Here is a 27,724-nt window from a genome sequence, read left to right as displayed (position 1 = left end):
TATAGGGGGTGACATGAGTTGAGCTTTGATGGAAACATACTACAGCAAAAAACATACTGAATTTGTAGTAAAATAGGTAAGAAAAGAGTGTATTTCAAGCATGGGATTCAGCCTATGCAGAAGCAGAAATGAAAGGTGGAATGCTGTGTATGTGGATCAGCAAGAAAATCGGTTTGGCTGGATTGAAGACTGCTCAAAAGGGAATAATATATGTATAATTTTGGAAAGGGACTTTGGAGCCAGGTTATGAAGGGTTTTATATTCCAAACAGAGAAGTTCTTATTTGTTCCTAATGCGATAGTTCTGGTGAGAGATGATGAGATCCTGAACTGATCTGTGGTATAAATGAAAGGAAGGGAAGACATGTCAGAGATGTGGAGGTAGAATTGACAGGACTTGGTGACTGGCAGTACAGAGTGAGGTAGAGTAAAAAGTTGAGGATAACTCTGAAATTGTGAATTTGAGTGACTAGGAGGATGATAGTATCCTCAACAGAAAAGAAGTCAGAAAGAAGTTAAGCTTGGGGGGAAAGAAAATAATTTCAGTTTTGCATCTGTTGGGTCTGAGATTTCTTTGGGATGTCTAGTTGTTATTATCAGGCATTTGGTGACATGGGACTGGAGTTCAGGAGGAAAGTGAAGGCTATTTAATAGATTGTAATTTCCCATAATCTTAATTCATCACTAATAACCTCTGTTTTTTGAGGAATTTGGTTAACTTTCATCCATTTCCCTCCTACCCATTGTTCTACTGTTATATTTTTCTTTTTAGGTTAATATATTTTGGTGGTTATGGGTGTAGGAAACACAGCGAACTCCAAGACTGTTTTGATGTTCATGATGCATCTTGGGTAAGAAATCTTACTCACTATATTTTTTACTTGTTTTAAGAGGAGGCTTAATGGATTCAGAAAAAGTGGACCTTCTTTTCATTCCTGGGAACTAACAATATGCATTCTAGACAATAAGAGTTTTGCCTGGAAGCTAGATTTAAATCTAATGATGGCCTATTTACACCTGCCTGCAAAGCACTTTTGTTTTTCTTGCTTCAAAAACCATTCAAAGACATTGCTGCTGAGCAGAGAGATGGTAGCAGTATCGCAACTAAAAGAATCTACTCACATATAATCATTAAACAGATGTACACTTGTTTAGCCATTAGATTTACTCATGAGCCAGAATGACTCCTTACTGTCTGAGGAACTTGAAGATGCAAGAGTAATCATCCCCTTCTCTTGGAGCAAGGGAATCATTTTAAATACATTAAATACATCATTATTTATAAGACAAATTTTTAGGGTTTGTTGATTTTAAAAATTAATATTGTAGTTTTAAATTTGTTTGAATCTAAATATATTTTTCTTCAGTAAAATCACTAGTTTTTTTTCTCACTTAGTAAAACTAGTGAATATCTCCTAAAGTTTTTGAAGCCAGAGTGTTTCCTTAGATATTCACTTTTCCTTAATTTGTTTGTAATTTTCAGAGTATGGAGTTGACTTCTCTGTCCATTAATTTAAGGGCCTGTGCAACCAAAGGCTTTGTGTATTTCAGTAGGATACAATGGCTAAAAATACTAAAATGTAATATTGAGTTGCATTAAGAGAAGTATAGTGTCCAGGACCAGGTTGATAATATTCGTGTAGTAATGATCAGACTGTAACTGGAGTGTTGTGTTCTGTTTTGGGCACTACATTTTGCTTTATTAAAGTTTTATTGATACTTTTTGTTGTTCTGCATCACAATCCTTGCCTGATATACCGTCCCCAGCCCCAAGTCCTCCTTTGTAACAGTTAAACAAAACTGACCCAGGAAGAAACTATGCCTACAGTATATACAAGATTTCATACTCCTGTTCTCCCTGCCCTGCCCAGTCCCCCTCCCCATGACTTCCCCATTTCTTCTGAGGGAGGGGAATTATGTTTCATCATTTATTCTTTGGGACTAAGGTTGGTCATTGCAGTTAGTTAGACTTAACCTCTTTTTAGTGTTGTTTTCATTTACATTATTGTAATCATGGTATGTTTTCCTGGTCTTGTTTTCTTTACATGAAGATCAGTTCATGCAAATCTTATATTTCTCTAATTTCTCTATATCCACCATGTCTTATGGCATAATAATATCTCATTACATTTTTATACAATAACAGTTTGTTCAGCCATTTTTCAGTTGATAGGTTCCTACTTTGTTTCCAGTTTTTTACTTCCAAAAAGAATGAGGCTATGAATATTTAGTATATGGTCACAGAGTGTGAACAGTTTAGTGACTTTTTTCGCATAATTCCAAATTGTTTTCCAGAACGGTTGGACCAATTCACAGCTCCATCAACAGTGTATTAGTGTGTCTGAGGCACCCAGGCTGTGGGAAGACTTTTTAGGAAAGACATTGATAAGCTGGAGAGCGTCCAGAGGAGGGTGACCAGGATGGTGAAGGGCCTCAAGATCATGCCCTATGAGGATCAGGATCAGTTGAAGGAACTGGGGATATTTAGCCTGGAGAAGAGACAACTTAGGGGGGCACATAATATCGGCAGCATGGTGTAGTGGAAAGAGTTCTGGATTTGGAAGTTTGAGCACCTGGGTTCAAATCCCAGCTATGATACTTACTACCTGTCTGGCTTTGGGCAAGTCGCTTACTTTCTCTGGGCCTGAATTTCCTCATCTGTAAAATAAGGAAGTTGGACCATATGATCTCTAAGGTCACTTCCAGCTCTAAATCCAATAATCCTGTAAATATTTGGAAGATCGTTATGTGGAAAGAAGACTTGTTCTGCTTGTCTACTAGGAACAATGGGTGGACATTGAAAAGAGTTGTTTAGTCATGATGTTTTCAAAAAAAAAAAAAACAAACCCAAACTTCCTAAAGTTTAGAGCTATCCAAAAGTAGAATGTTTGGCTTTGAGAGGTAGTGGGCTTTCCCTCACTAAAAGTCTCTAACCAAGGACTTGGATGATCATTTGGGTGTACTGTAGAGGGTATTCTTGATTAGATACAGGTCATATTAGATGGCCTTTGATGTCCCTTCCTACTGAGATTTTATGATTCTGTTCTTATTCAGGCTAAATTTATCAGATAAATTTTAGATTCTCTATATCCCTTTCTTAGGGGAAACTTGATCCAAACAGTTGGCTTAGTAGCCTCTTCCAAACTGAAAAAAAAGACAGTTGAATAAATAAGATATTTAAAAGTTCATTTTTATATAGTGCCTATTCTAAGTTTTAAAATTTATATAGTCATTGGTTTTATGACCATAATAATAATAATAATAATTTGATTATTTATTTAGTCTTATATATTCATAAATTTAAAGGTATTATAAGAAGTAAACTCTTATTTACTTTTTTTTTGTTTTAGGAAGGACAGATATTCTGGGGTTGGCATAACGATGTTCATGTTTTTGATACAAACACACAGACTTGGTTTCAACCAGAAATTAAAGTGAGTAAAATCAACTTTAATTTTGTATTCTTTTTCTTTATTTATATCCATTATTTATTTTTCTCTTTAGTAGTGACAGTTCATCAAATTTCATTTTCTAACGGATAATTTAGATCTTAGTTATTGAGTTGTCATTAGTATAAAGTAGTTCACCTAAGTACCTTTGTCAGTAGTGTAGAACAAATCCTTTCACAAATGAGGTTGTTTTTTTGAAGAAAAGATCTTTAAAGATGTTTCATCCTCTTTTCCTGCTCTTTGATTATAGTGGTACTTCATTTTAACAGAATTTTAGAAACTCGTGTTTCTTTATATGATAAAGTCCATTAAAAAAAACAACTTAAATCATGGGAAGCAGATCTGTAAACATTCATTATAAGAAATGACCCAAGTACTTTTCAGCATAACTTCCATTTGTCTTTCCTAATTGAGGGTGAAACAATCTTTACACTTTGCCTTTTCCCATATTGTGATTTATTTTAGGTGAGATTCTCAGTGCCCTTTGTACTTTATTTTCTTGACTACCCAAAATGAGAAAATTCATCAGTCTTTATATTTTTAATGAATTACTATTTAGTGTGAATTCCCTTCAGCATGTTGCCTCAACCAGTACTTTTATTGAAAGACTTATTTTAATTGTGGAATGAAAATCCAATTTCAGGCATTAGAGAGCAAATAAGGGGAAATTTGGAGAAGTAAGGACTGCTTGAAAGTGGTATGAAGCTAAAGTTCTCTTCTTTGGAGTTGTTGGAGATGAAGGGGTCTGTGTAAGCCAGTCTGTTACTGGCTTTTGGGACCTGGCAACCAACCCACCTTAGCATAGATAAGGAGATTTCTTTCTTGAGGCCAATTCTTTCCTTCCCTACCTAAACACAGGTTAGAATTTCTCAATTAAATTTAATGCATCTCCTCCCCATACTTTGCCATGGTACTTTCAGGTCCATATTTAAATGTAACTTCAGTTTAATGTTTAATGGTGATTTTGTGCCATTATTCATCTTCTCTGATGCTGGACCTTTATACCACCTGTATTATTCCTGTCTCTGGCAACAAAGTATATAATCTTTTAGAATAGTATGTTACTAGAACACATCTTTTTCATTAATAGAGGTATTATTCTATTAACACCATAATTTTAAAATAAAGTCACAAGTATATCTCAAGAAGCATCTGAATTAGTAATTGCTTAACTTATGACTACTTGAACAGAAGAATGAAAAATCCTGAAATTCCTGTAGGACTGAAAAGCTTAGAGTTGTGATAATGAATGTAATGAACATAAATATCCCATCCCAGGGGTAGTCTACCTCTCAGCCAAAGAACTAGTTGTTGCTAAAACTTTCAGATTGCTGCTTAACTAAAAAAAATGTATGTTAGTTTTTTCTAGTGGCAGGCAAAATTGTAAAGCAGGAAAATTTTCTACTAGCTTTTCTTCCTGTTACCCTCATTTCCTCTGATAAGTCCTAACTCGTTCACATCAATATACACATGGTTTACAAGGATTAAGGTATTAATTAGCCTTTCCTGGTGGTATTGTACTTTTAATCAAAGACATATCCTCTCTTGGACTAAGCCAGAGGATTTTCAGGCATCCTTCCTTTCCTAAGGATAGCTATTTATAATTGATTTGGCTCTGAAAATCCTCATATATCTTTAGTGAGACTAGTTAGTAATGATTTTGCCATTCATAAGCCAGAATGACTGATGAGGACAGATAAATCTTTAATATGTGAGGAGAAAAGACAGACTACAGAGATAGTCATTCTTAAATACTGGCGTTTATGTATAATTAGTACTTTTTAGAATGTATTTTTAACTACTCATTTATGTAAATGGTTTTTGTCAGTCTTTTTTATGATGTATAAAGTAGTTGTGTAACTGTTAATATGTTCTGTAACACATTTCAAAATTTTGTATATATTCAAGGCTAAAGTTTCAGATATGATGTTCTATTTATATATGTTACAGAATGGAATTCCACCACAGCCTCGAGCAGCTCACACATGTGCAGTACTTGGAAATAAAGGCTATATTTTTGGAGGACGAGTATTGGTTAGTGTATTTTCAATGAAAAAGGTGGTTTTGCTTTATGAAGATCTTTGTAATATCCTCTAGCCAAATAGTGATGAAAATTATATATTTTTTAAAAATTTAGGTATAAAAGTGACCTATAGCTAGTTTATCCCTCTCCTTCCACGCAAGACTTAAATACAAAGAGTCTCAGATATATGTATACATTCCTATTTTTTAAAGGGAGGGAAATTTTATTTTCATATTTAAAACCCTTGTCAGTGTTCTTTCTCAAATCTTCATCCTTAATACTTTAAGTACAGTTTTTTTTCTGTCTTAAGTTACCTGCATCTTATATTTAATATTACTAATGTAAGCTCTATTTCCACTTTTCTATGTTCCATTGCTGTGGAATTTAACTGTATCCCATTTTTAATCATCTGATTCTTTCATAGAATCTAAAAAGAAATCACTTATTATATTTGTGATCTTAAACACATAAACATATATCTTTATACACATGTACACTCATATGTATCACACTTTAAAGTTTGTAATGCTTTCCTTATAATGATGTGAGGATTTGCAATATAAATATTTAGAAAATACATGATGTAGTTCACCACCTAATTTAATTTAATTTAATTTAATTTTAGCAAACTAGGATGAATGATTTACACTGTCTGAACTTAGATACTTGGACTTGGTCTGGAAGGTAAGTTTGAAATAGCAATATGATGGTTTGAAATTTTTTATTTTTACTACTGAGAATAACAGTAGGGAGGATTTCACTGGAGGTGAAGGGGAATGGTTGGAGTTTATTGCTCAGTTTAAACTGATAACAAAATGGAATGGAATAGAAAAGTATTTATTAAGCTCTTACTATGTGATAAGCATTGGGGATACAAATAGAAAATTGAGATGATCCCTGCTGTCAAGTAGCTCCCATTTTAATTGAGTGTGAAAATGCATAAAAGAGGGATTTAATGAATAAAAGAAAATATTTAGTTTCTGGCAGACAAAGTAAGATTTAGAAGACAAAGTCCTGAGGATGTTAGGGAGTAATCGCAGCTGAGATGATCTCTAGATCTAGAATATAGTGGGTCCAAGAGTCAGAGTAGAGGGGCCTCTGGAATACTTCCAGAAGAGGCAGATTTGGGGTTCTCAATATCCAGCTGAGAGTTAGATGTGGTTCCAGTTGCCAATTGGGAAAGATTAAGGAAATGTAAAATTTAGAAGGCTAGGTTTAATGCATAGCGAATAACATGTTAAAAAATGTTGAGAGATATTTAACTGCCCATGTTAAATATAAAGCATATAATTTAAAAATGCATATAAATAACTCCCCAAATCACTTTTATATTTGATTTGGCTTTAGTTCCATCAATATGTATGTATGTGTGTATACATATATGTATGCATATGTATATTTGTGTATTTATAGTATATGGACAGGGATAAGTATTCAGCCTGTGTTTTTAATTACATAGTTACTAGCTGTACAGGCAACCAACTGAACCTGCCTTCCAGAGGTGAACCTAGCTGAGACCAGTTGCTGATATAGGTTAGTGGTTACAAGATGACAGATCCTGTGACTGTGGGGTAAGGTCTGGAATTCCGCCACCTAGGGAATCCTGCCTCTCCCCCCACAAACAGTGGGACAAATTCTATACCAAAGGAAGAGACCAGGGAGCTCCTATTGATTTTAGGTAGGAGTTTAATCAATTGGGTTACTTATATTGGGTGCCAATATGATGGATCCCTGCTAAGAATTCACATAATCATCAGTCTGGGATGGCAGCCAGACCAATGGTGAGTCTCTGCAAAAGAACCTCAAAAATCCCTGTGGTAAATTATAGAAAACAGGAAAAGGGAGGAGGAGCCAGAGAGCACAGAACTACTGATTGGTGGATATTTTTGGTTTTCTGCTCAGTAATGAGCTTGGGCATTGAGCCAATGTTATGCACAAACATAAGTTTATGTTTTGATCATGTAACAGTCCTATGTGGGTCATGGTATTGTTGTTATCATAGATCATAATATCTGAGTTTTGACTCAGTGTCTAAATGATGAATCAGTATCTAAGTTATGCTGCCTACAATAATTATTCTCCTCCATCCTTAAAAAAAACTCTCATTTGATCCTACCATTCTCACTAGCAGTCATCCTGTATTTCTCTTCAATGAGAATGGTATGTTAAGTATCTCTATTGTCTCTCCTTTCATTCTTTTCTAAACTCACATATTGATCAGTTTTGCCAATCCTTCTCCTTTCTTTTTTTTTCTTTAAAAACTTTTTGTTATATGGGATGGGTGTCTGGAATTGGGGATGGAAAGGATACTGAGAAAAATTGTGGTGAGGTAAAAAAAACCAAAGATCAATAACAATTTATTTTGAAAAGGAATATGGTATAGGTAACCTTAGGAAAATATACTAGGACCAATAGGCCATTTTATACCAGTGAACACTTAGAGAAACAGAAATGGTTATATGAATAGACAAACGTGAGTTTGAAATGTTTTGACACCTATTTCTGTGATGTATGAAGAGGTAATAGAGATTATTTTGAAAATTTTCATATCTAGTTGGATTTTTCAAAGAAATAGTGACTTTAAAAAAATTACTAGATAATTCAAGCCCTTTCTTTTGTTCAATATGATTAAAGCACTGTCCTTAATTTTTTCCCTTTCAATGCAGAATTCATACTAATGGAGAAAAACCAAAACATCGGTCTTGGCATACTCTGACACCAATTGCTGATGATCAGCTTTTTCTGTTTGGTGGATTAAGTGCAGAGAATATTCCTCTAAGTGAGTAAAAATGCAATTTAGTTCCCAGTTGGTATCTTACTATTTCCCTTTTAACTTTTAGTTGTCATTAGTTTTTCTTTTTCTCTTTTGTACCTATTCTCTATGATCTCTTCCCAGTTTTTTTTCACCTTTCTAATTATTTTTCCCCACACACATGAGGGCCATTAAATTTTAGATGTAGAATGCATTTTGTAGTAATACACAGATTGTCATATGCAGAACAGGAATTTAACTTTAGACCTTTTCCCCCTGCTTCCAAAATGGAAATTGACATACATTTGATCAAAGTAGGGATTGGAAGGGGATTAGAAACTTAGTATGTTTTCCAGGAGGCTCAATGAAGGAGATTTTAATGAGCCAGTTTTCTATTTATGCTTCAAAAACCTTTTTAAAATTTAATTTTTATTATAAACTTAGTAATCAATAAACATGGACATTTTGGTGTATAAGTAAGAAAAAAAGAGGATTGTATTTGAAACCATGAACTTCTGATAGTTTGTTTTTTAAAAATATATCTTAAGTTTAGTAATAAAATTGCCCTGTTCATGTCCCCTTCTGAATTTCCTTCTTAAGTGTCCTTTTTTAATTTAAATATTTTGTTATTATGAACTTGACAGGTACCAACAAACATGAACATTTCCTTAGAGAAAGAACAAACAATTGCATATGAAACTAAGAATCTCTATCATGTCCACCCTTTTTCCTTTTTATAAATACAATAATAAATTCAGTATGTTAGTCTTAAAGCAGCTCTGTTTATCTGTGTTTCCCTCTGAACCTTCTTCTGTTCTCTTTTTATCTTTCCAGTCTTTTTAAACCTTACACAATACTTCCTTCCCTCGGTCTCCTAATACACATGGGTGCTGTTTGATCTAGTGACACTTAATTTCTTGTTCTTCTTGAACAAGAGACTCTATCTCTAGGCTCTGAACATTTTCATTGGCAGTCCCAAATGTTCTTCCTCCTTATCCCTACCTCCTGGCTTTCCTGGCTTCCCACTAAAATCCCACCTTCTACAGGAAGACTTTCCTAATCCCTTGTAATTCTATTGCCTTCCCTCTGTTGATTATTTTCTTTTTATCAGACATATAACTTATTTGTACATAGCTGTTTTCATGTTGTCTTCCCCATTAGATTAGAAATTCCTTGAGGGCAGGAACTGTCTTTTTCTTTTTTCTTTCTATTTCCACTTAGAAGCAGTAGGCTCTTAATAAGTACCCTTTGACTGCCTGACAGTGCAGCATGGCAGTGCTTAGACTGGAACAACAGTGGCACCCAAAGACTTTAAGGACCCTAGCACCTTGTCCTGAGATGCCATTGAGACCTCTGAAGACCCACTGTTCAAATTCTCAAAAATTCAGGGGGTGTTTAGAACTCCAGATCTTATAAAAATGAATGTTGAAAATTATCTTTACATGTAATTGGAAAAAATAAAATACTATTAAGTGGGGAAAATTTTTTTAAATTAAAAAAAGACAAATAGAAGATTCTATATTTAATCTTGGAGGTGATAGAGATCCATTGGAATAGAAAGTAGTAAACCTTACCCAAGTAACAAGATGCCTTGAAAAGTTGAGTAGACCAAATAGAAACGAATTGCTCCATGAGAGAGCAAGAAATATTAAAACAATATTTTAATGTTTTAAATATTAAAATAAAACCAAAAGCCTGAAAAATAGAAGAAAGTGTAAAATATTTGATGGGAAAGAAGTCAAGGAGACATAGTTTATGAGTCATTAAACTCCCCAGAAATCATAATAAAGGTTAAACACTGCATGTTAAAAAATAATTTAAAACTACATAGATCTTTTGGAACCAGATGGCAAAGTAAAGGTAGAAAGAATTCTAATGATCACCTCCTGAAGGAAACCCCAAAAGGACAAGTCCCAGAAATTTAGTAGCCTAATCCAGAGTTGCCACATCAAATAAAAGTACTACATTCATACAGAAACAGTTCAAGTAACAAAAAGCATCACAGTCAGGAGCATATATTTGAGAAATTTGAAAGGGGAGATATGATGATACAGTGCTAACATCCTAATGAGGGAAAAGAATCAAGTGACTCTTCAGAAGCTTAATGTCTGCAAAGAATACTGAGAACTAAATTTAAAAAGAAATAACAGAAGACCTATGAGTATGTTGGCTCTGTTCTGAGCGGGGAAAGAGATGGGAAGGTAAAAGGAATATAGTAGTATAACAAGGAGGAAGGAGCAGAGCTTTCTATTTCTCATATATGGGATGCATCGTTAGAAAGGTACACAAACATGGAGAAAAATATGGGTTAGTGAGCATCTCTCTCTTTCTCTGAGTTTGGTGTAGAAATATGTCAAACTCAAAAGTAAAAAAATATAGGTCAGGGAGGGAGAATAAATTACCCAGGAGGAAACTGCAAGCAAAACAAAGTTCATGATCCTGAAGAAAGGATTAAGTTTGGAGGGAAGAATAGCAAAGAACTAGAATTCTGTGATAGAATTTGATCAGTTGGGGAATGGCTGACGAAATTGTAGTATATAAATGTAATGGAATATTATTGTGCAATTAAAACAACAAAAGAGACTACTGTAGAGGATCCTGGTTAATATGCCTTGATGAAGAGTGAAATGAGCAGAACCAGGACAAAAATTTATAGCAACAATTTATGTCAACTATGTTGTAAAAAAAAAACTCATTAGAAAGACTGAAGATCTCTGATCAGTGCAGTGTCCAACTATGTCTCTAGAGAACCTGTGACATGTTAGCCACTCTTTGCCAGAGGATTCGAGGTGCAGAGACATTCATTTTTGGATGTGGCTGCTGTGTGAATTCCTTTTGCTTGCTTATGCTGTCACAAAGGTTTCTTTTTTTTCTTCTATTTTTTAATTGAGATTTTTTTTTTTAGGGGAGGAGAGAGGGGTAAGGGGGTAATGGCAATTTTTATGCCAAGAAAAAGGAGGATCATTGGAAACATTTTTAAAATACAAAAGACAACAGAAGGACGTTAGAAGAGAAGCTCAGAGAAGCAGGATAATTTTAAAAAGTAATTTGTGGAATTTATTATATACTTTTTAAGCAAGTGGTATGAAATGGAGATTCACAGTTTGATTTACACTTCACTTTTATTTTCTGCTGGGTATATAGAAATGTTATTTTTTGATATTTAACTTTGATTAGGAAATATTAAATTCAAAAATGAAAGCTAATATAAATGTGGATATACATTATTCTTTAGTGATATACTTCCTAGTTCTTGAGAATAATAGAGTAGTGATTTACTGATATGTCAACAGTTGTGGAAATGTAGAAAATACCAAATTATTAAATCACAGCATGTTGTAACATCACCTGTTGTTCTAAATCAGTCTTTCCATTCCTGGTCACTGATCTGTGAATTAAGCAGAATGAATTTTTAGTACTTTGTAAATTGTAAAGAGCCATTGCGTTATTATATGAGCTATTTATTTTAGTCCAGTCCAGTCCAGTTTAGTCCAGCTAAGTATACTTAGCATAATATATGTTCATATATGTATGTCCTAGCAAGTTGATAGACAAATTAGAGAAAAATAAAAACTATGTAAGAGATTTAAGCTTTATTCTAATATCTCATAATATTACAGGTGATGGGTGGATTCACAATGTGATAACAAATGGTTGGAGACAGCTTACACATTTACCTAAGACAAGACCTAGGTAAGTCTAACAAGTTAGCACATAATGGAATAATTTAATGTTTTGAAAAGTTTTAAAGGATAGTATGGAATCAGAATATTTGTTAATTTAAAAACAAATATCAGAATGTTTTCTAATTAATTTGAAGTTATCTGAAGAATTCATTTGATAGTTAAATTATAGTCCATTATTAGAATATTTTGACCCACATTTCATTTATGTTGCATAGTTGAGTATGTTATTCTTTTAGATTAAGTGGATAATCCCATCTGATAAAGGCAATAAACAGTAAGATGCTGAAAAGTATTGCTATTTTTAGTATTTATATTTAAAGTGTTCTTTTATGGGTTAGAGTGGCAGTAGGAATTTACTTTTTGAAAAGTTTTAAAGTTAATCAGTTGAAGAATTTGCATCTAGGTCAATTTGATAGGGTGCTTGGGCCCCAGCCCTAAGGTCATGTCTGTGGAAGCCTCCTAATTTCTCAGTAGGCCCATGTCCAGTGAGAAAATTTTCTCTCATTGAAGAACATTGTCATATCAGAACAGACAGAGGGTTGCCTGGCCTAAGGATTTTTGTCCCTTTTTGGCTCAAGGACTCTTCCACCTGCCAGATCCCCAAGGTCCATGCCTCTGACAACTCCCTCAATATCTGGTACATTCCCTACACTTTCCCATCTGTTGCTCCCACAGACACCCTTAGATTACCTAATTAATGTCCCTGGCATTCCTTTCCCATGCTCCTTTTTCATATAAACCCCCATACCATCCTCAGTCTCTCACAGGGTTCCCATAAGGATCCTTGCCTGCTTTTGCTAGAGTGTTACAATAAACCTTTTTGCCTTTTGACTAAGAGAAGGCTTAAGTGTGAATTCATACCAGGCAACTCTTTCTTGGCATTCTCAGGGTCCCAGCACCCCCAAAACTTTCAAATTCAGATTGTGGAAAAGCGTATTACTTATGTATCATTCCTACTTAATTGTGTGACCTATTTAATCCTTCCAAATTACTTGAATAGAAAATTTGAAGTACATTAGAAATCATAAAATCTTGAAAATAATGTTTGACCACAAAAAGCATTTTGAGGTTATATTATTTTATGTTTTTTCTAGTATAATTAGTAGTAAACTATGTTAGCTTAAATCTATGAAATTGTCAATTAAGTGCAATATGAGAATTGTTGTTAATAATGGACTTTGGTTTAGATTTTTCATGTCATAGCTTTGAGAAAATTTTTTCTACTGTAAGTTATTCATATTGAAGCAAAGTAAATATTATAATCATTTTTCTAGTATTTTTTATATAATGAATTGAGGTTTAACTAACCTCTTTGACAGAAGGGGCTGAAAATCTTTAATACTAACTAATGATATACCAAGTGCAGAAGCACAATGAAAATTTATGATGTTTTCTTTGCCTATAGAAATGTGATTCCTACTTTGTTTTTTTTTATATTAATTGGTTAGGATGTACCTCTTAACATATCTAGAAAAATCAGTCTTTTTTTATTCCTTAATTTATGATGTTAATTATAAGATTGGTAGTAGAAATAAATGTATTTTTTAAAAAGTTAATTTTTTTGGATGTCATATTTCAGCCCTTGTTAAGAACTTATTAAGAGATTAACTAGAGCAACAACACTATTATTGATATAATTCTAGGTAGAAGAGCTATTCTGTGTAAAAAGATTTCTTTTAATTCAGCTGATATGTCATGTAAATAATATGCTTTATTAGAATGTTTAGGTGATAAGTTAGAGCAGCTGTGAGAGGACATAAACTATCTGAGTCTGTAGAAAAAAACATCAGGTTGCAAGCTAGACTGTCACCAAAATGAAGGCAGGAAAGGCTTTCCAGTGTTCTTCGAAGACCAAGTCCAGGCCAGAATTTTCCTAAGGCAGATAAGACAGAGGCAGATCTATCTTCAGGTATGAGGTGAGGAAGAGAAAAGGTGGGATACAGTTTAGTGTAAGGAGAACAGTGAATATTTACTGAAAAATTTCTTTAAATGAAAAAGAGAGAATTTAGTTTGTCTAAATTCAGTTTGTGCTAATTTTTTCCAAGTGGTTCAAAATATAATCTGCCCAATTCTCCCCTTGTGGCTTTACAAAGCAGAAAATACAATATGAAGAAATCTCTTTTGTCTCCTCCCCAAAATTTTCTTGAACCAGAGTTTATGTTTGATTTGAGTAGACATGCTGAACAATAGTTAACACTATTGACCCTCTGAGGTTTTCCTTTGTGTTCCTAAGAGATATTCAATAAAATATTGGAGTAGGTACCTTAGGAATTATTGTTCTGCCCCAAAGATTGTTCCCAAGGTACATTTTCTTCTCCATGATAATTACACCCTCTTTATGAGCAGATTTTTTTTTTTCCATTTTATCTTTCTCCCTTGTACCTCAAAAGCCTTGGGATAGCTAGGGTGGTGGTTGTTGGGGCTGGGGAATGGGAAGTTACTCTTGTGTCAAAACAAAATGTATCAATTAAGAAAAAAAGATTTGTGGTGAGTTTTTACTGAAGATTTACCTGAATTCTGATTTATGAATTGGAGAATTGGGCAGAATATTCCCTAAACTCTCATGACCTAGTTCTGATCTATGGTCTCAAGTACACACTGGCCATTGAATTCGTGCTTCAGTGTTTGAAAAAATCATTTGGTCTGAGGTGCAAATTTTATATATATAAAAAAATATATATATATTTACATATATATATACATATATTTTTTAAATTATGTACAATTGTGAAAGCCAAACCAAAAAACCTAATCTACTCAAGTTATATGGTAACAAAAATAAGAAATTATATTATTATTTTAAGGATTGTTGCCATAGTATTTTGATTAATTAGTAAGTAAATAATAAAAGTCTTCTCAAAGAGTCTCTGCTGTCAAGAAGCACTTTCAGTGGCTTTATCAAACAGTTTTAACTATTCCTTGAAATTGGAGAATAAGTTTTTAAATTTTGCATGCATTCTTTTTTTCTGAGAGTTGGAACTTGCTGAAATATAATGTTGCTGTAAAACTATGAAATTGGTTCTTGGTGAGTCATGTGAAATAAGTAAAAAACACATTTTAGTTCTTAAGTGTACTCTTTGAAATTAGAGATCCATATAAGCTATGAGACCCATACCCCTTTCAAGATATAAAATGCTCCACTCCTTTATGCAGGGATTTGTAAAAAGAATTACCTGATTTAAGGCACTGAATAAACTAAATAATGCTGGTCTTTTTGGGGAGGTTGCTTTTGTTGTCAGTAACATTTATTAAATACCCAAAATATGTACAGTAGAGAAATGAAAAAAAAATTAGAAGACATATTTTATCCTTCCAAAAGTAAATCAGTTAACCAACAAGCACATATTAAGCTTCTACTATGTGTTAGACACCAGGAATACAAATGTAAAGAATAAAACAATCTCCAATCACAAGGACTTACATTCTAATAGGGGAGAGAAGTATATATATGTGTGCATATGTATGTGTGTGTACATATATGTATATATATCACATAATATTTAAATGAATATAAAGTAGTTAAATACAAGGTAGTTTGGGGGGGGTGCAGAAATCAGGAAACGTTTCATGTAAAACGCAGTGCTTGAGATGTGCCTTAAAGGAAGAGCTTGACTCTTAGGAGGTCGAAAGGAAGTGCATTCCACACAATGGAATATGACCAAAACAAGGGTATTTTGGTGATGAGGTGTCATATGTGAGGTGCAGAGAAGTCCAGTTTGTCTGGATTGCTGAGTATAATCTAAAATCCAGTGAATATGGAAAGACAGTTTGGAGACAGGTTCTGAAGGACTTCCAAAGTGAAAAAAGAGCAGTTTATATTTTATCCTAGAGACAGGAGGAAGCTATTAGAATTGATTGATTTAGGGAGTGATAGAGTTAGATCTCAGCTTAAATAAAAGCACTTTGGTAGTTGGAGGATGAACTATTGAGGTAAAGAGATGAATTAGAAGTCTATTGAAATAATTTAGGGGAGAGGTAAGGAACTTAAACGAAGATATTAGCTGTATGAGTTGACAGAAAGGGTCAGATTCAAGATATGTTGTAACAGTGGAACCAGCAAAATTTGACAACTGTTTGATTGGATGGGGTGAAGGAGATTGAAGAGTTGAAGAAAATTCTGGGATAATGAACCCAGGAGACTGGAAGGATGGTAGGGCCGAGAGAGGAACATGTTTATGGAGCCTCAAACCAAAAATGAAATTGATATAGTACAAAAATGCTAAAAGGTGCCAGGTAGAGGAGTGAATAGAGAAATCAGGTTTAGGTAAAGGACAGACTTCTTTTTGGGGTGATTGAGCAAATTTTTAAGGCAGTAGGGGACACAGATTGGTGAAAAAACTATTGGACATTTCAGACAGAATGATGAATAAGTCATTTGGGGGATAGCAAGTAGATAAACTTGACTAGAGTGGAAAGTCCATGTAGGGGAATAACAAGAAATAAATTTGGTAAGAGGAGGAAAGGTAACAACTGATTGAATCTTAAATACTAAAGGTACTAGGGATACCAGGGAATACTGAAGATTCTTGAGCAGCCAGTGGCTTCACAAAAGTATTTCAAGAAGATTATTTTAGCATCTCTTTATTGGAACTATGAGAAGGTAGAAGGATAAAAAGGTGAGACTTATAATTATAAGTTATAGTAGTGCAGACTTGAAATAAGGAGGTCTTAAACTATAGTGGTAGAGGTGGAAATGGAAAGGAAGGAGAGAAAATTAGAATCTACGAAGAAAATGTGATCATGACTTGGAGCTGGACTGTGTCCAGGGAAAGAAAATGTTAAAAATGACAAAGAGATGTCAAGCCTGGGAATCAATCAGGAGAAAGATAGTGTTGTTGATAGGGAAATTGGGAAGTATGTATTTTTATTTTCCTCAATAAAAGTTGATAAGTTCATTTTTCAAAATGTTAAGCTACAGTTGAAACAGTCACGAAATAATAAAAGAAAAAAAAGGCGAGGCAGAACTAGGGGTGTTAATAGTAACCCATTTTGAAAGCACTTTTACGATATACTTTCCTCATAATAATCTTGGGAATTAGTAGCTAATTCCCTCCATCTTTTAATAAATGAAGAAACTGGAACTCATAGAGATTACGTAGCTTCCCTGTTATTACACAGCTAGTAAATGTCAGCTTAAATTTGAATCAGGTTTCCTGATTTCAGATCTGAGGTCCTTTCCAGGACAGCAAAGTGCCATTAGTGAGTCATCTACATCTAGGGGTTAAAGTTTAAATCATCTGAGCAAATTAACTTTAGAGGGAATATTTTGATCTAATCCCTTTGAGGACATGTCAAAATAAACATTCTGTTTTATTGAAAGAGACTTTTGTTACTTTGTGATATTGTGACATCCTTTTTTTTTTTTTTTAGCAGTAATTCATTCTTTATAATTTTCACTCATAGGTTATGGCATACTGCCTGTCTGGGAAAAGAAAATGAAGTAATGGTATTTGGTGGGAGCAAAGATGATTTACTTTTTATGGATACAGTAAGTGACTTACATCTAAATATTTCCTTTGACTATTTTATTATTAAAATAAAAAGCCTGCATAGTGAGACATTGAAAATGTAGTATTATAAAACTGGTAAAAACTTAGATGAAATAATCCTTTTAATGAATTGCTTACTTCCAGAGCTAACAGTTTTTGTGGAAGTATTTCATATCAAGCTTTGTCTGTAAAATAATAAAAAATCAAAGTAGGACTGTTATTCTCTATTATATATTATCTCTATATATTATCCTCATTATCAATCATAAAATTTATCAAGCTATCCTTGCTGTTAACTGGACCCAAAGAAGAGTGATTAGTGAATAGATGTAAACTTAGAGTGAGGTCTCTGGTGAAGTGTTTGACTCTTTGTTGTTCGACATAAGAATCTGGTGATGGTGGTCATTATGTGTATTGTATTATAAACAAACTCTTCCTGCTTCCAGAAAGCTCCAACTGAGAGCCAAATGCTCCTGACTTCTGAAACTTAGAAGGCTTTCCCCATATCTGGACATATCCATCACAGTAGTTCAGTCACCTATGCTCAAGGAGGGAAATAAAAAGTAGAGAAGATTGTCCCAAGGTCCGTATTCAAGTCATACAGCTAGCCCCTATTTTAGCTGCTACATGTAAGTAGATAGCCATTTTATTCTGAATAGTGGAAGGGTGCATAGTATGCCTCATAGAATCCCAGTCTTCCCTCCAGATACAACTCAGGCATCACCTTCTAACATGGAGCTTTTCCAGATTCCTTTCCCTGTCAACTAGACTGAAATGGCCTCTAATCTGTGTATGATTGGAGCTGAACAGAACAGGCTAGAGACAGGAGAGTCAGGAATCAAACAAAAGCTTAATTTCAAAGTGAGAGAAATGACTTGCAGGCAAGGAGGCAAACTAGACACATGTTCTGAGGCCCTGCCCGTAGTGGGGGGTGGGGGGGCACTTTAGTGTGACCAAATCTCAATAGCTATACCAGTGACTATGCAGTGAGCTGTAGCCCTGACAAGGAGGGGTAACAGCAAGAATGAGACAGGTTTGATTCATAGCAAGGATTCATGACTGGAACATGGATACAGTAGGTGTTTGAGCTCAGAGAACACCTGTTGCTGGTTAAAGCAATACAATAATTATATGAAACTATTCTGGGATTTTGCTGTGGCTGAGATCATCCAGAGAATGAGTTATTGTTATACCAAGCCTGGCATAACAGGGCACAGCTTGCTTGCTGGGTCTTAGCTCTGGAAAAAAGGGTATCTCTTAATATCTAGACATTTCCCCCTTTTAGTCAAAGGGTGCAGGGCTGAAAGAACTCCTGCCCTTCTGGCCAATGAAGGAGATGTAAGTATAAGGCAAGATGCTGCAAGAGGCCAGTTGGACCAGGATGAAATGTTTAGTTGCTAGCTGTTGTTTCCTTTGCAAACATAAAAGAGAGGGAGACCAAAAGTGTAGAGGGAAAAAATGCCAACACATGCTTGAATCAAGGTCTTTGTAGTTGGGCGCATAACAAAATGGAAGATGACAGTTTTCTCGGCCCTCATCCAGAATCTTGGGACAGCTCGCTCTCATCTGGGTGTCAGCTACTTCTGGATCCATACTAGATGGACCTTGAGGTCCCCAGAGGGTTCTGCCGTCCACTCAGGAGTGGAGGCTTTCTTCAGATTATTCAGTAGTCCACATCCACAGGTTTGGGAGCTGTGGCAATAGTGAGAAGGACCTTAGAACTTGAGATGTACAGTTGTGACAAAGCACCTTACATCAGTCTTTGGATCTGAGTTTCTGGTCAGCATAACATAGGTTCTTGGTTTAAGAGTCTCTAAACAGCACATACAGATGACCCAGATTCTCAGCCAGATTAGGTTAGTTTCAAACAATACAATAAGGCTTTTCATAAATTCATTATAACTACATTAAATCAGGTCACATACTTAGTGGGCTCACAACGGATTATTTTTGAGAAGGGAGATTTACATGTCACCAAAGTAACCAAGAAAACTTAAACATAAATCAGGATCTTAAAGCTGAGTTAAGAAACCAGAGTCTCAAAAGCTGAGACTAGAGGACTAATATCAACTCTACTTGTATCCTAGTAACCCATTCTCATTTCCATTTAATCAGCACATTTCACGTCCCAGGTGTCTCATGTAGTCATCTGGTCCTTAGATATCTTTTCTTGGACAATAGGCTTTATCCTCAGGGCAGCTCTAAAGGGGCTCTGCTTCTCTGTTCCAAATCAAGAGATTCGTAGGTAATTTGGACTTAATGTAATTTAGTAAATTTGGTTCTCTAATCTTGAAACTTCAGAGAATTTCAGTATTTTGCTATTTCTATTACTTAATCTTGTACCTGACAGAGGAATCTTTTAAAAAAAATTATGAGGGTCCAACCCCATAAAATGAACTTCTGCCCTTTAAAATTATCAGACAGATACTTTAAAAAAAAGAAAATAATTTCACTTTCTTTACCATTATCAATACAATTTATGTGTACTGTATTATAAAACTTCTTGATGACAGAAATTTTCTATAAAAGGAAAAGGAGGGACATAGATATAACAATGTCATATACCATAACAGTGGGAAAACTCCCTTAGCTCTTTGATTCCAGGAATGAGTCATATCTGATAGCCAGTCATATAGTCACAGGGTATCAAAAGCAAGACTCAGGATTTCCTTTTCAGAAAAGAAATCGTGTTCATCCTTCATTGCTGAAGAAGACAATGCCATCAGAGAAATGATGACATGACTTGCACTTGACTTTGTTTTGAGTAAAGGAGACTGTGCAGGTCGCCAGCCTCACTTCTCCAGGGCCATCTGAATCCAGTGACTTGATATTCCTCAGGATGACTGGAGATGGCCCAGGATGCAATTGGGAGACCTTGGGCCCTTTAGGCCAAGGTCTTTGCAGGTACTCACTTAAGGTGAGGCAACATCGGGGTTGAGCCAAGATGGTAGGGTAGAAAGACACACATACACTAGCTCTTCCCCCACAGCCCATAAAATACCTGTAAAGAAAAACACTCAACAAATTCTAGAGCAGCAGAAGCCACAGAACAAGGGAGTGAAGGAGATTTCCAGCCCAGGGTGACCCGAAAGGCCAATGGGAAAAGTCTGTTGCACTGGACTCAGAGCAGAGCCCAGCCCAGCTTTGGAGGAGGACCTGAGCAGGCCTCAGGGAGCAGAATCCCCAGCAGTAGTAGAGGCTGTTTGCAGATCCCGCAACCCACAGGTGCCAAAGGTCAATGAGAGTGATTTTTCAGCTGGCCCAGAAGGGAGCAGGGTCTTCCCATAGCTCTGGCCTCAGGCAGCAGAGGCAGAGGCCCCATTGGGTGGCAGCAGCTCCCACAGAAGTCCCCACAGCAGCCTGCATCCATTTTTGGATCGTAAAACCTCTGGGGGCACTGAGCAGCTGATCCTTACTTCAGCCCTGTGTGGAGGCCCTGCCCCCACCTAATGCTCCTGGAGGAATTGAGCAGCTGATCTTTATCTCACACTGAATGGCAGCCCTGCCCCTTCCCAAAGGCTCTAGGGGAATTGACCAGCTTATCTGATTCTCAGCCCCCGGTGCTGGCTTGGTGGAACTGGAGGCCAGGTGGTTGTGGAGAGGAAACTACTACTCATAGATTCTAGGCACAAAAGTTTCTTGTTGCTCCCAGACCTGTGTACATGGTTGATTGTGCCACCTCGGAGGAACTGAGATCTTATAGATCCTCAGAGTGTACCCTGCTCTTGACAAAGGACCCAAAAGTCAAGTAACTGATTGGGAAAATGTCCAAAAAGGGAAAAAAAATAAGACTATAGAAGGTTACTTTCTTGGTGAACAAATATCTTCTCCCATCCTTTTGGATGAGGAAGAACAATGCTTACCACCAGGGAAAGACATAAAAGTCAAGGGTTCTGTATCCCAAACATCCAAAATAAATATTCAGTGGTCTCAGGTCATGGAAGAGCTCAAAAAGGATTTTGAAAATCAAGTAAGAGAGGTGGAGAAAAAATTGGGAAGAGAAATGAGAGAGGTGCAAGGAAATCATGAAAAGTGGGTCAACAACTTGCTGAAGAAAATAACACCTTTAAAAATAGGCTAACTCAATTGACAAAAAGGTTCAAAAAGCCAATGAGGAGAAGAATGCTTTAAAAAGCAGCATTAGCCAAATGGAAAAGGAGATCCAAAAGCTCGTTGAAGAAAACAGTTCTTTAAAAATTAGAATGGAACAGATGGAGGCTAATGACTTTATGAGAAACCAAGAAATCACAAAACAAAACCAAAAGAATGAAAAAATGGAAGATAATGTGAAATATCGCATTGGAAAAACAACTCACCTGGAAAATAGATCTAGGAGAGACAATTTAAAAATTATGGGACTACCCAAAAGCTGTGACCAAAACCAGAGCCTAGACATCATCTCTCATGAAATTATCAAAGAAAACTGCCCTGATATTCTAAAACAAGATTGAAAGAATCCACCAATCAATCACCTCCTGAAAGAGATCCAAAAAGAGAAACTCCTAGGAACATTGTAGCCAAATTCCAGAGTTACCAGTTCAAGGAGAAAATACTGCAAGCAGCTAGAAAGAAACAATTTGAGTATTATAGAAATACAATCAGGATAACACAAGATCTAGCAGCTTCTACATTAAGAGATCGAAAGGCTTGGAATATGATATTCCAGGAGTCAAAGGAACTAGGACTAAAACCAAGAATCACCTACCCAGCCAAACTGAGTATAATACTTCAGGGGAAAAAGTGGTCTTTCAATGAAATAGAGGACTTTCAAACATTCTTGATGAAAATATCAGAGCTAAAAAGAAAATCTGTCTTTCAAACACAAGAATCAAGAGAAGCATGAAAAGGTAAACAGGAAAGAGAAATCATAAGGGACTTACTAAAGTTGAACTGTTTACATTCCTACATGGAAAGACAATATTTGTAACTCTTGAAACTTTTTTCAGTATCTGAGTAGTTGGTGGGATTATATACACATGCATACACACACACACACACACACACACACGGAGCACAGGGTGAGTTGAATAGGAAGGGATCATATCTAAAAAAAATGAAATTAAGGGGTGAGAGAGGAATATATTGGGAGGAGAAAGGGAGAAATGGAATGGGGCAAATTATCTCTCATAAAAGAGGCAAGAAAAAGACTTTTCAATGGAGGGAAAAAGGGGAGAGGTAAGAAGGAAAATGTGAAACTTACTCTCATCACTTTTGACTCAAGGAAGGAATAAAATGTACACTCATTTTGGTATGAAAACCCATCTTACAATACAGGAAAGTGGGGGAGAAGGGGATAAGCAGGGTGGGGGCGATGATGGAAGGGAGGGCAATGGGAGGAGAGAGCAATTAGAAGTCAACACTCTTGGGCAGGGACAAGGTCAAAAGAGAGAATAGAATAAATGGAGGGCAGTATAGGATGGAGGGAAATATAGTTAGTCTTACACAACATGACTATTATGGAAGTCATTTGCAAAACTACACATATATGGCCTATATTGAATTGCTTGCCTTCCCAATGGGGATGGGTGGGGAGGAAGTAAGGAAGAGAAGTTGGAACTCAAAGTTTTAGGAACAACTGTTGCATATTGTTCTTGCATACAACTCGGAAATAAGAAATAAAGGTAATGGGGTATAGAAATCTATCTTGCCCTACAAGAAAAGAGAGAAGATAGGGTTAAGGGAAGGGAGGGGTGTTAGAAGGGAGGGAAGATTGGTGGTAGGAGTAATTAGAGTGCTCGGCATTTTGGGGTGGGGGAGAGGAGAGATGGGGAGAAAATTTGTGGAATTTTCAAAATTTTGTGGAAGTGAATATTTAAAATGTAAAATAAATAAATTTTTTAAAAAAGATGAGGCAACGCCCATTCATTGAATAGGCCTGTTTAAGAAGTAGCCAGGGCATGGCCCCTTTAATGAGGTCAAGAAAAACAAAGACATCAGGCTGGGTGGGAAACAGCAGCAGTTACTATTGATAATCACTCTAAAGCTAGGGGGGTCCAGGAGCCCTTGGCAGGGGCCTCTGAGAGTCCCAGTTTCAGAGTATAGTGAGTTTAAGGTTTTGGGAGAGGACAGGGGACAGGACAGGACAGGGGAGAGGAGAGGAGAGGAGAAAGGAAAGGAGACAGTAAAACCCAGGTCAACTGGGCAACTTTTGGCCATCCAAATTTACCTTCCTTTGGAGAGAAGGAAGGGGAGGGAGAGGCAGATAGGAGAGGAGGAGGTGAGGTACCCAGCTAGCATTCAGCCAGTTGCATCTACTCACAGGATCATGTTGGTCCTTCGTTGCCAAAGAAGATCATGCCATCAGAGAAATGATGACATGACTTGAACTTGACTTTGTTTTGAGTGAAGGAGGGCTGTGCAGGTCACCAGCCTCACTTCTCCTCCAGAGCCATCTGAATCCAGTGACCTGATATTCCTCAGGATGACTGGCAGAAAAGAAATAACACAATGTAGAAATAAAGTCAAGAAGATCCTACCCTTAGGCTGTGCCAAAGTCATCCTCAAAACTTTGCTCAGTTACAGATATCCACATTTAGCAGTTCCCAGACTGCAACATATCCCATTTTCTTCTATTGGATTCATGACAATTCAGACAACTATCTCTGTAATCAAAGCTCAAAACAACAGATTACAATCCCAGGAATTTTTACCTTAAAGAGTAAAATTTCATTAACCACAATTTAGGGCTTGAATATCTTTCCTGATGTTTCCCCAAACAGTTAACATTTCATTAATCCTTTACTTATAAATTTAAACTAACCATATTTTGGGGCCTCAGACATACAGCAAATACCTGATAGTTTACTAATCATTAATATGTTTAAGGTACATCTTTAAACTGCCATATGGACTTTCATTATAGCCAAAAATATTATCATCTGCTCTATAACAAAATATACCTCATTAAATGTTGAACAGTTTTCATATATTTATTTTCTACCACATCCTTTTAAAAGCCCAATTCATGTGTAACAGCATCCAGTTTGAGAAGTTGTTCTCTCTAACCGCATTTCTGTTACAATGGTGTCTCAAATTTCATAATATGAGAGAATTTAGAAATATAATAACAGAAACAATATTATGTATTTAAATCATGAAGCAAAACTTTCAGATGACCTCAATCACATTTCCACATTATCACATATAAAAATAATTGATCTTATTACCTTTTGCATTTTAAAACCACTGTAGATTTATCAGGGATAGAACAATTACATTCAACTAAAGAAATAATAATAATGTAGTACTTAGCGTATGCCAGTCACTGTGTTAAACACTTTACAATCCTTATATCTTTTTGATCCTCACAACAGCTTTTGGGAGGTGGGTACCGTTACTGATTTTCTCTATAAACCAGGAAACTGGGGCAAACAGATAACTTGCCTAAGATTACATAGCTACTAAATTTCTGCAAGTAGAACATAATTCATGTTTTCCTACATTTTCCCAGCATTTTTTTCCAACAATTGTATTTGGAAATCTGATCTGAACTGGGGAGTTACAAGGGGTCTCTGATTTGAATACTTGTTCAAATAAGAGTTAACAAGAGGTGGCTATAAGGTGCAAACTGTTTACATATTTTTTTCTTCACTTTGGGATTACTTTCAAAGTAGCTGCCTTCCTTCATTGCCCTAAAACAATGAAGCTGTTAATTTTGCCATCTACTTTTAACTCTAATCCTTATTTTTCCTTAAAACAAATTCTACAGAGTGGTACCCCAAAACTTACTAAGATATTTTGGAAGAGAGTGAGTTTGTGGAATTATTCCAAATCCCAAAAATTCTCTCCTGCAATTTTAAAACTGATACATCTTCAAACTCTTTAATCTGCTAAGGCAGGCCTGCACAACATACAGCCCACAGCCAAAGGATTTTGGGTGGCCCACAACAAATGTAGGGTTTCCACTGTGCACTCTCCTGTTTTGTCACTTGATCCATGGCAACCAATCATTGTCAGTCTGTCTCTAGTCTAACCTATCTGTGACCCAAAGAGGGTTTACAAGTTCTGCAGGTCTGTGCTAAGATGTGTTTAGCAATTCCACAAACTGGAATTTTGTCATCTGACAAATATTTTTGTCATCTGACTTGACTTCTGTAATTCTAACTTGGCCAATGTTGAAATGACAGAGAAAAAGTGTGTTGTAGGTTTGTATTTTTTTCCCTAGTCCTAATTTCCCTTGAAAAGCCTAAAGTGGGAGTTAGTCCTGCTTACTGAGACAGTTGCTTCAAGTATGAAAGTCCATTAATTTTTCTCAGTGTTCTAAATTCTCTGTGACTTTTAGAAAATTTTCTGGCTAGCTGCATTTTAAATCTTTTAAGATAACAGAATCTACAGTCATTTTATATGACATAGACATTTTACATTTTACAAAGCCACACATAATGTCAAGATAGATAGAAATAGACACAAATAATTCTAACAGCACACAGTTACAACCCATAGCTAGGCATGCACTTACCAATTTAACAGAGGCATGGAGCTAACCAAACATTATCTTAGCCTGTGGGGGAGGGGAGGCCAAAGCTGGAACAGAGCAGGTAAGAGCCTACTGGCCTACAGAAGCCAGAGCCAAACAGAACAGGCAGGAACAGTTGGTTAGGGGAACAGAGAATGGAAGAAAAGATATTCTTACCACAGTGGTCTGAGATAAATCAGGTCATTGGAGGACTGGAGTTTTCCTCACAAAAAATGCTCCACCAAGGCAGAAGCTCAGAGACTGGAGCAGGGACAAGGGCAGAGGACTCACCAGATGAGGGGGTTCGGACTCTGGAGAAGTAAATCTCTGGTGTCAACTGCTGGTGACATTACTGCTGGTACTGGAGAGTCCAGTGGCCTAGTTCAGTTCCCATTCCCACTTCTGACACCAATTAATGTTAACTAGACCAAACTGGCCTGTAACCTGTGGATGGCCAGAGCCAAACAGAGCAGGTTACAGACAGGAGAGTCAGGAATCAAATAGAAGTTTGATTTCAAAGTGAGGGAAATGGCTTGCAAACAAGGAGGCAAACTAGACCCATTTGCTGAGGCTTTGCCCCTAGAAGGGGGGACCCACTTTAGTGTGGTCAAATCGCAATACTTATACCAATGGCTGTGCTGTGATTTGTAGCCCTGACAATAAGGGGTAACGGCAACAATGAGACAAGTTTGATTTATAGCAGGAATCTATTACTTGAACACGGACACAACACTTGCTTGTATGAACTCAGAGAACACCTGTTGCTGGCTAAAGCAATACAATAATTATATGAAACAATTCTGGGATTTTGCTATGGCTGAGATCATCCAGAGAATGAGTGCAAAGAATTATTATTATGCCAAGGTTGGCATATGAGGGCACAGCTTGCTTTCTGGACCTGAGCTCTGGAAAAGAGGGTGTCTCCTAATATCTTGTCCTCCCCTAGTTCCTAGTGTGCTACCCCTCACCTATTCTCTATATATTTATTCAGTAACTACTGATGTACATAATTCATGTGTTTCCCCCTTGCCTTCCCCATTTCATTCTTTGTATTTCTATCCTTAGTTCCTAGCATAGAGCTTGACATAAGAAAAACAATTGATAAATGCTTGTTGGTTGATTGAAATCATATAAAATAAGTCTGACCCATGTACTTTATTGAGAAAATAGTGGGGAGGAGTCCAGATGGTGGAGCAGAAAGATGCACATACGCTTAGCCCTTACCCCACAGCCCATAAAATACCTGTAAAGAAGAACTCTCAACAAATTCTAGAGCAGCAGAAGCCACGGAGAAAACAGGTTCTGAGAGGTTTGATGACCTGCCTAGGTGTGTCTGAAGCAGATCGAGAGCTCAGTTCTTCTGTTTCCAAGTTAAGCACTTTCTCTTGGACCTCTCACTACTTGAGTTTTAACATAATTTTTTGAAATTTTGTTTAGGGTCACTGTAATGATTTATTGATCTTTCAAACTCAACCTTATTCTCTTCTCAGGTAAGTGAATCTTTATTTCTCTTAGGTAATATTTGTTACTAATTTTCCAAGATGAATTAATTGATATATGTTTCTGTTTGCTGGAGAACAATATGCTTCTTTGAGTATTCTGTGAATAGCATGGAAAAATTTTATATCTTCCACAAGTAAATGCTGTTACAATTGCACCAAGTACTGAACCATTTAGAGGGAGAAAGAGGTGTGCTGGAAGCCCCATAACTTTTGTATTTATTACATAAATATCTTGCATTTACTTACTTGTGCAAGTTCTTTGAAGGAAAGAACTATCACACTTCTATATTCATTTCCCAAGTGACAAGCACAGTGCCCAGCACATAGTAGGCACTATGTTTTATTGTTTTAAATGTTTGTTGATTGAAT

General features: G+C 36.1%; 1 protein-coding gene and 1 long non-coding RNA gene across 7 annotated transcripts in view; one reads left to right on the top strand and one right to left on the bottom strand.

Moving 5' to 3' along the window:
* KLHDC1 (kelch domain containing 1) overlaps positions 1–27,724 on the top strand; it is a 75,850-nt gene that overhangs the window by 25,014 nt on the left and 23,112 nt on the right. For 4 of the 5 annotated variants that reach the window (XM_072629469.1, XM_072629468.1, XM_072629467.1 and 1 more), the window contains exons 5-12: positions 772–850; positions 3,350–3,433; positions 5,399–5,482; positions 6,097–6,155; positions 8,138–8,250; positions 11,844–11,916; positions 17,313–17,397; positions 27,291–27,343. In XM_072629469.1, the coding sequence (XP_072485570.1) occupies positions 772–850; positions 3,350–3,433; positions 5,399–5,482; positions 6,097–6,155; positions 8,138–8,250; positions 11,844–11,916; positions 17,313–17,397; positions 27,291–27,343 (630 nt within the window). Of the gene's footprint in view, positions 1–771; positions 851–3,349; positions 3,434–5,398; positions 5,483–6,096; positions 6,156–8,137; positions 8,251–11,843; positions 11,917–13,627; positions 13,807–17,312; positions 17,398–27,290; positions 27,344–27,724 lie in introns of those variants that run through there. The other variant, XM_072629471.1, reaches the window with a different exon arrangement.
* LOC140517857 (uncharacterized) lies at positions 17,392–27,588 on the bottom strand. Of its 2 annotated transcripts, none has more exons than XR_011971760.1 (3): positions 26,031–27,588; positions 23,658–23,823; positions 17,392–19,090 (listed from the first exon to the last, which is right to left on the bottom strand). It is a non-coding gene; the product is annotated as an uncharacterized lncRNA (long non-coding RNA). The 2 variants fall into 2 exon arrangements; XR_011971759.1 differs by having other exon boundaries at positions 26,145–27,586.

Source organism: Notamacropus eugenii, chromosome 1, assembly GCF_028372415.1.
Source record: "Notamacropus eugenii isolate mMacEug1 chromosome 1, mMacEug1.pri_v2, whole genome shotgun sequence".
NCBI classification, from domain to species: Eukaryota; Metazoa; Chordata; class Mammalia; order Diprotodontia; family Macropodidae; genus Notamacropus; species Notamacropus eugenii.
Note: the sequence above shows the minus strand (reverse complement) of the source record. Positions and strands in the feature narration are given on the sequence as shown.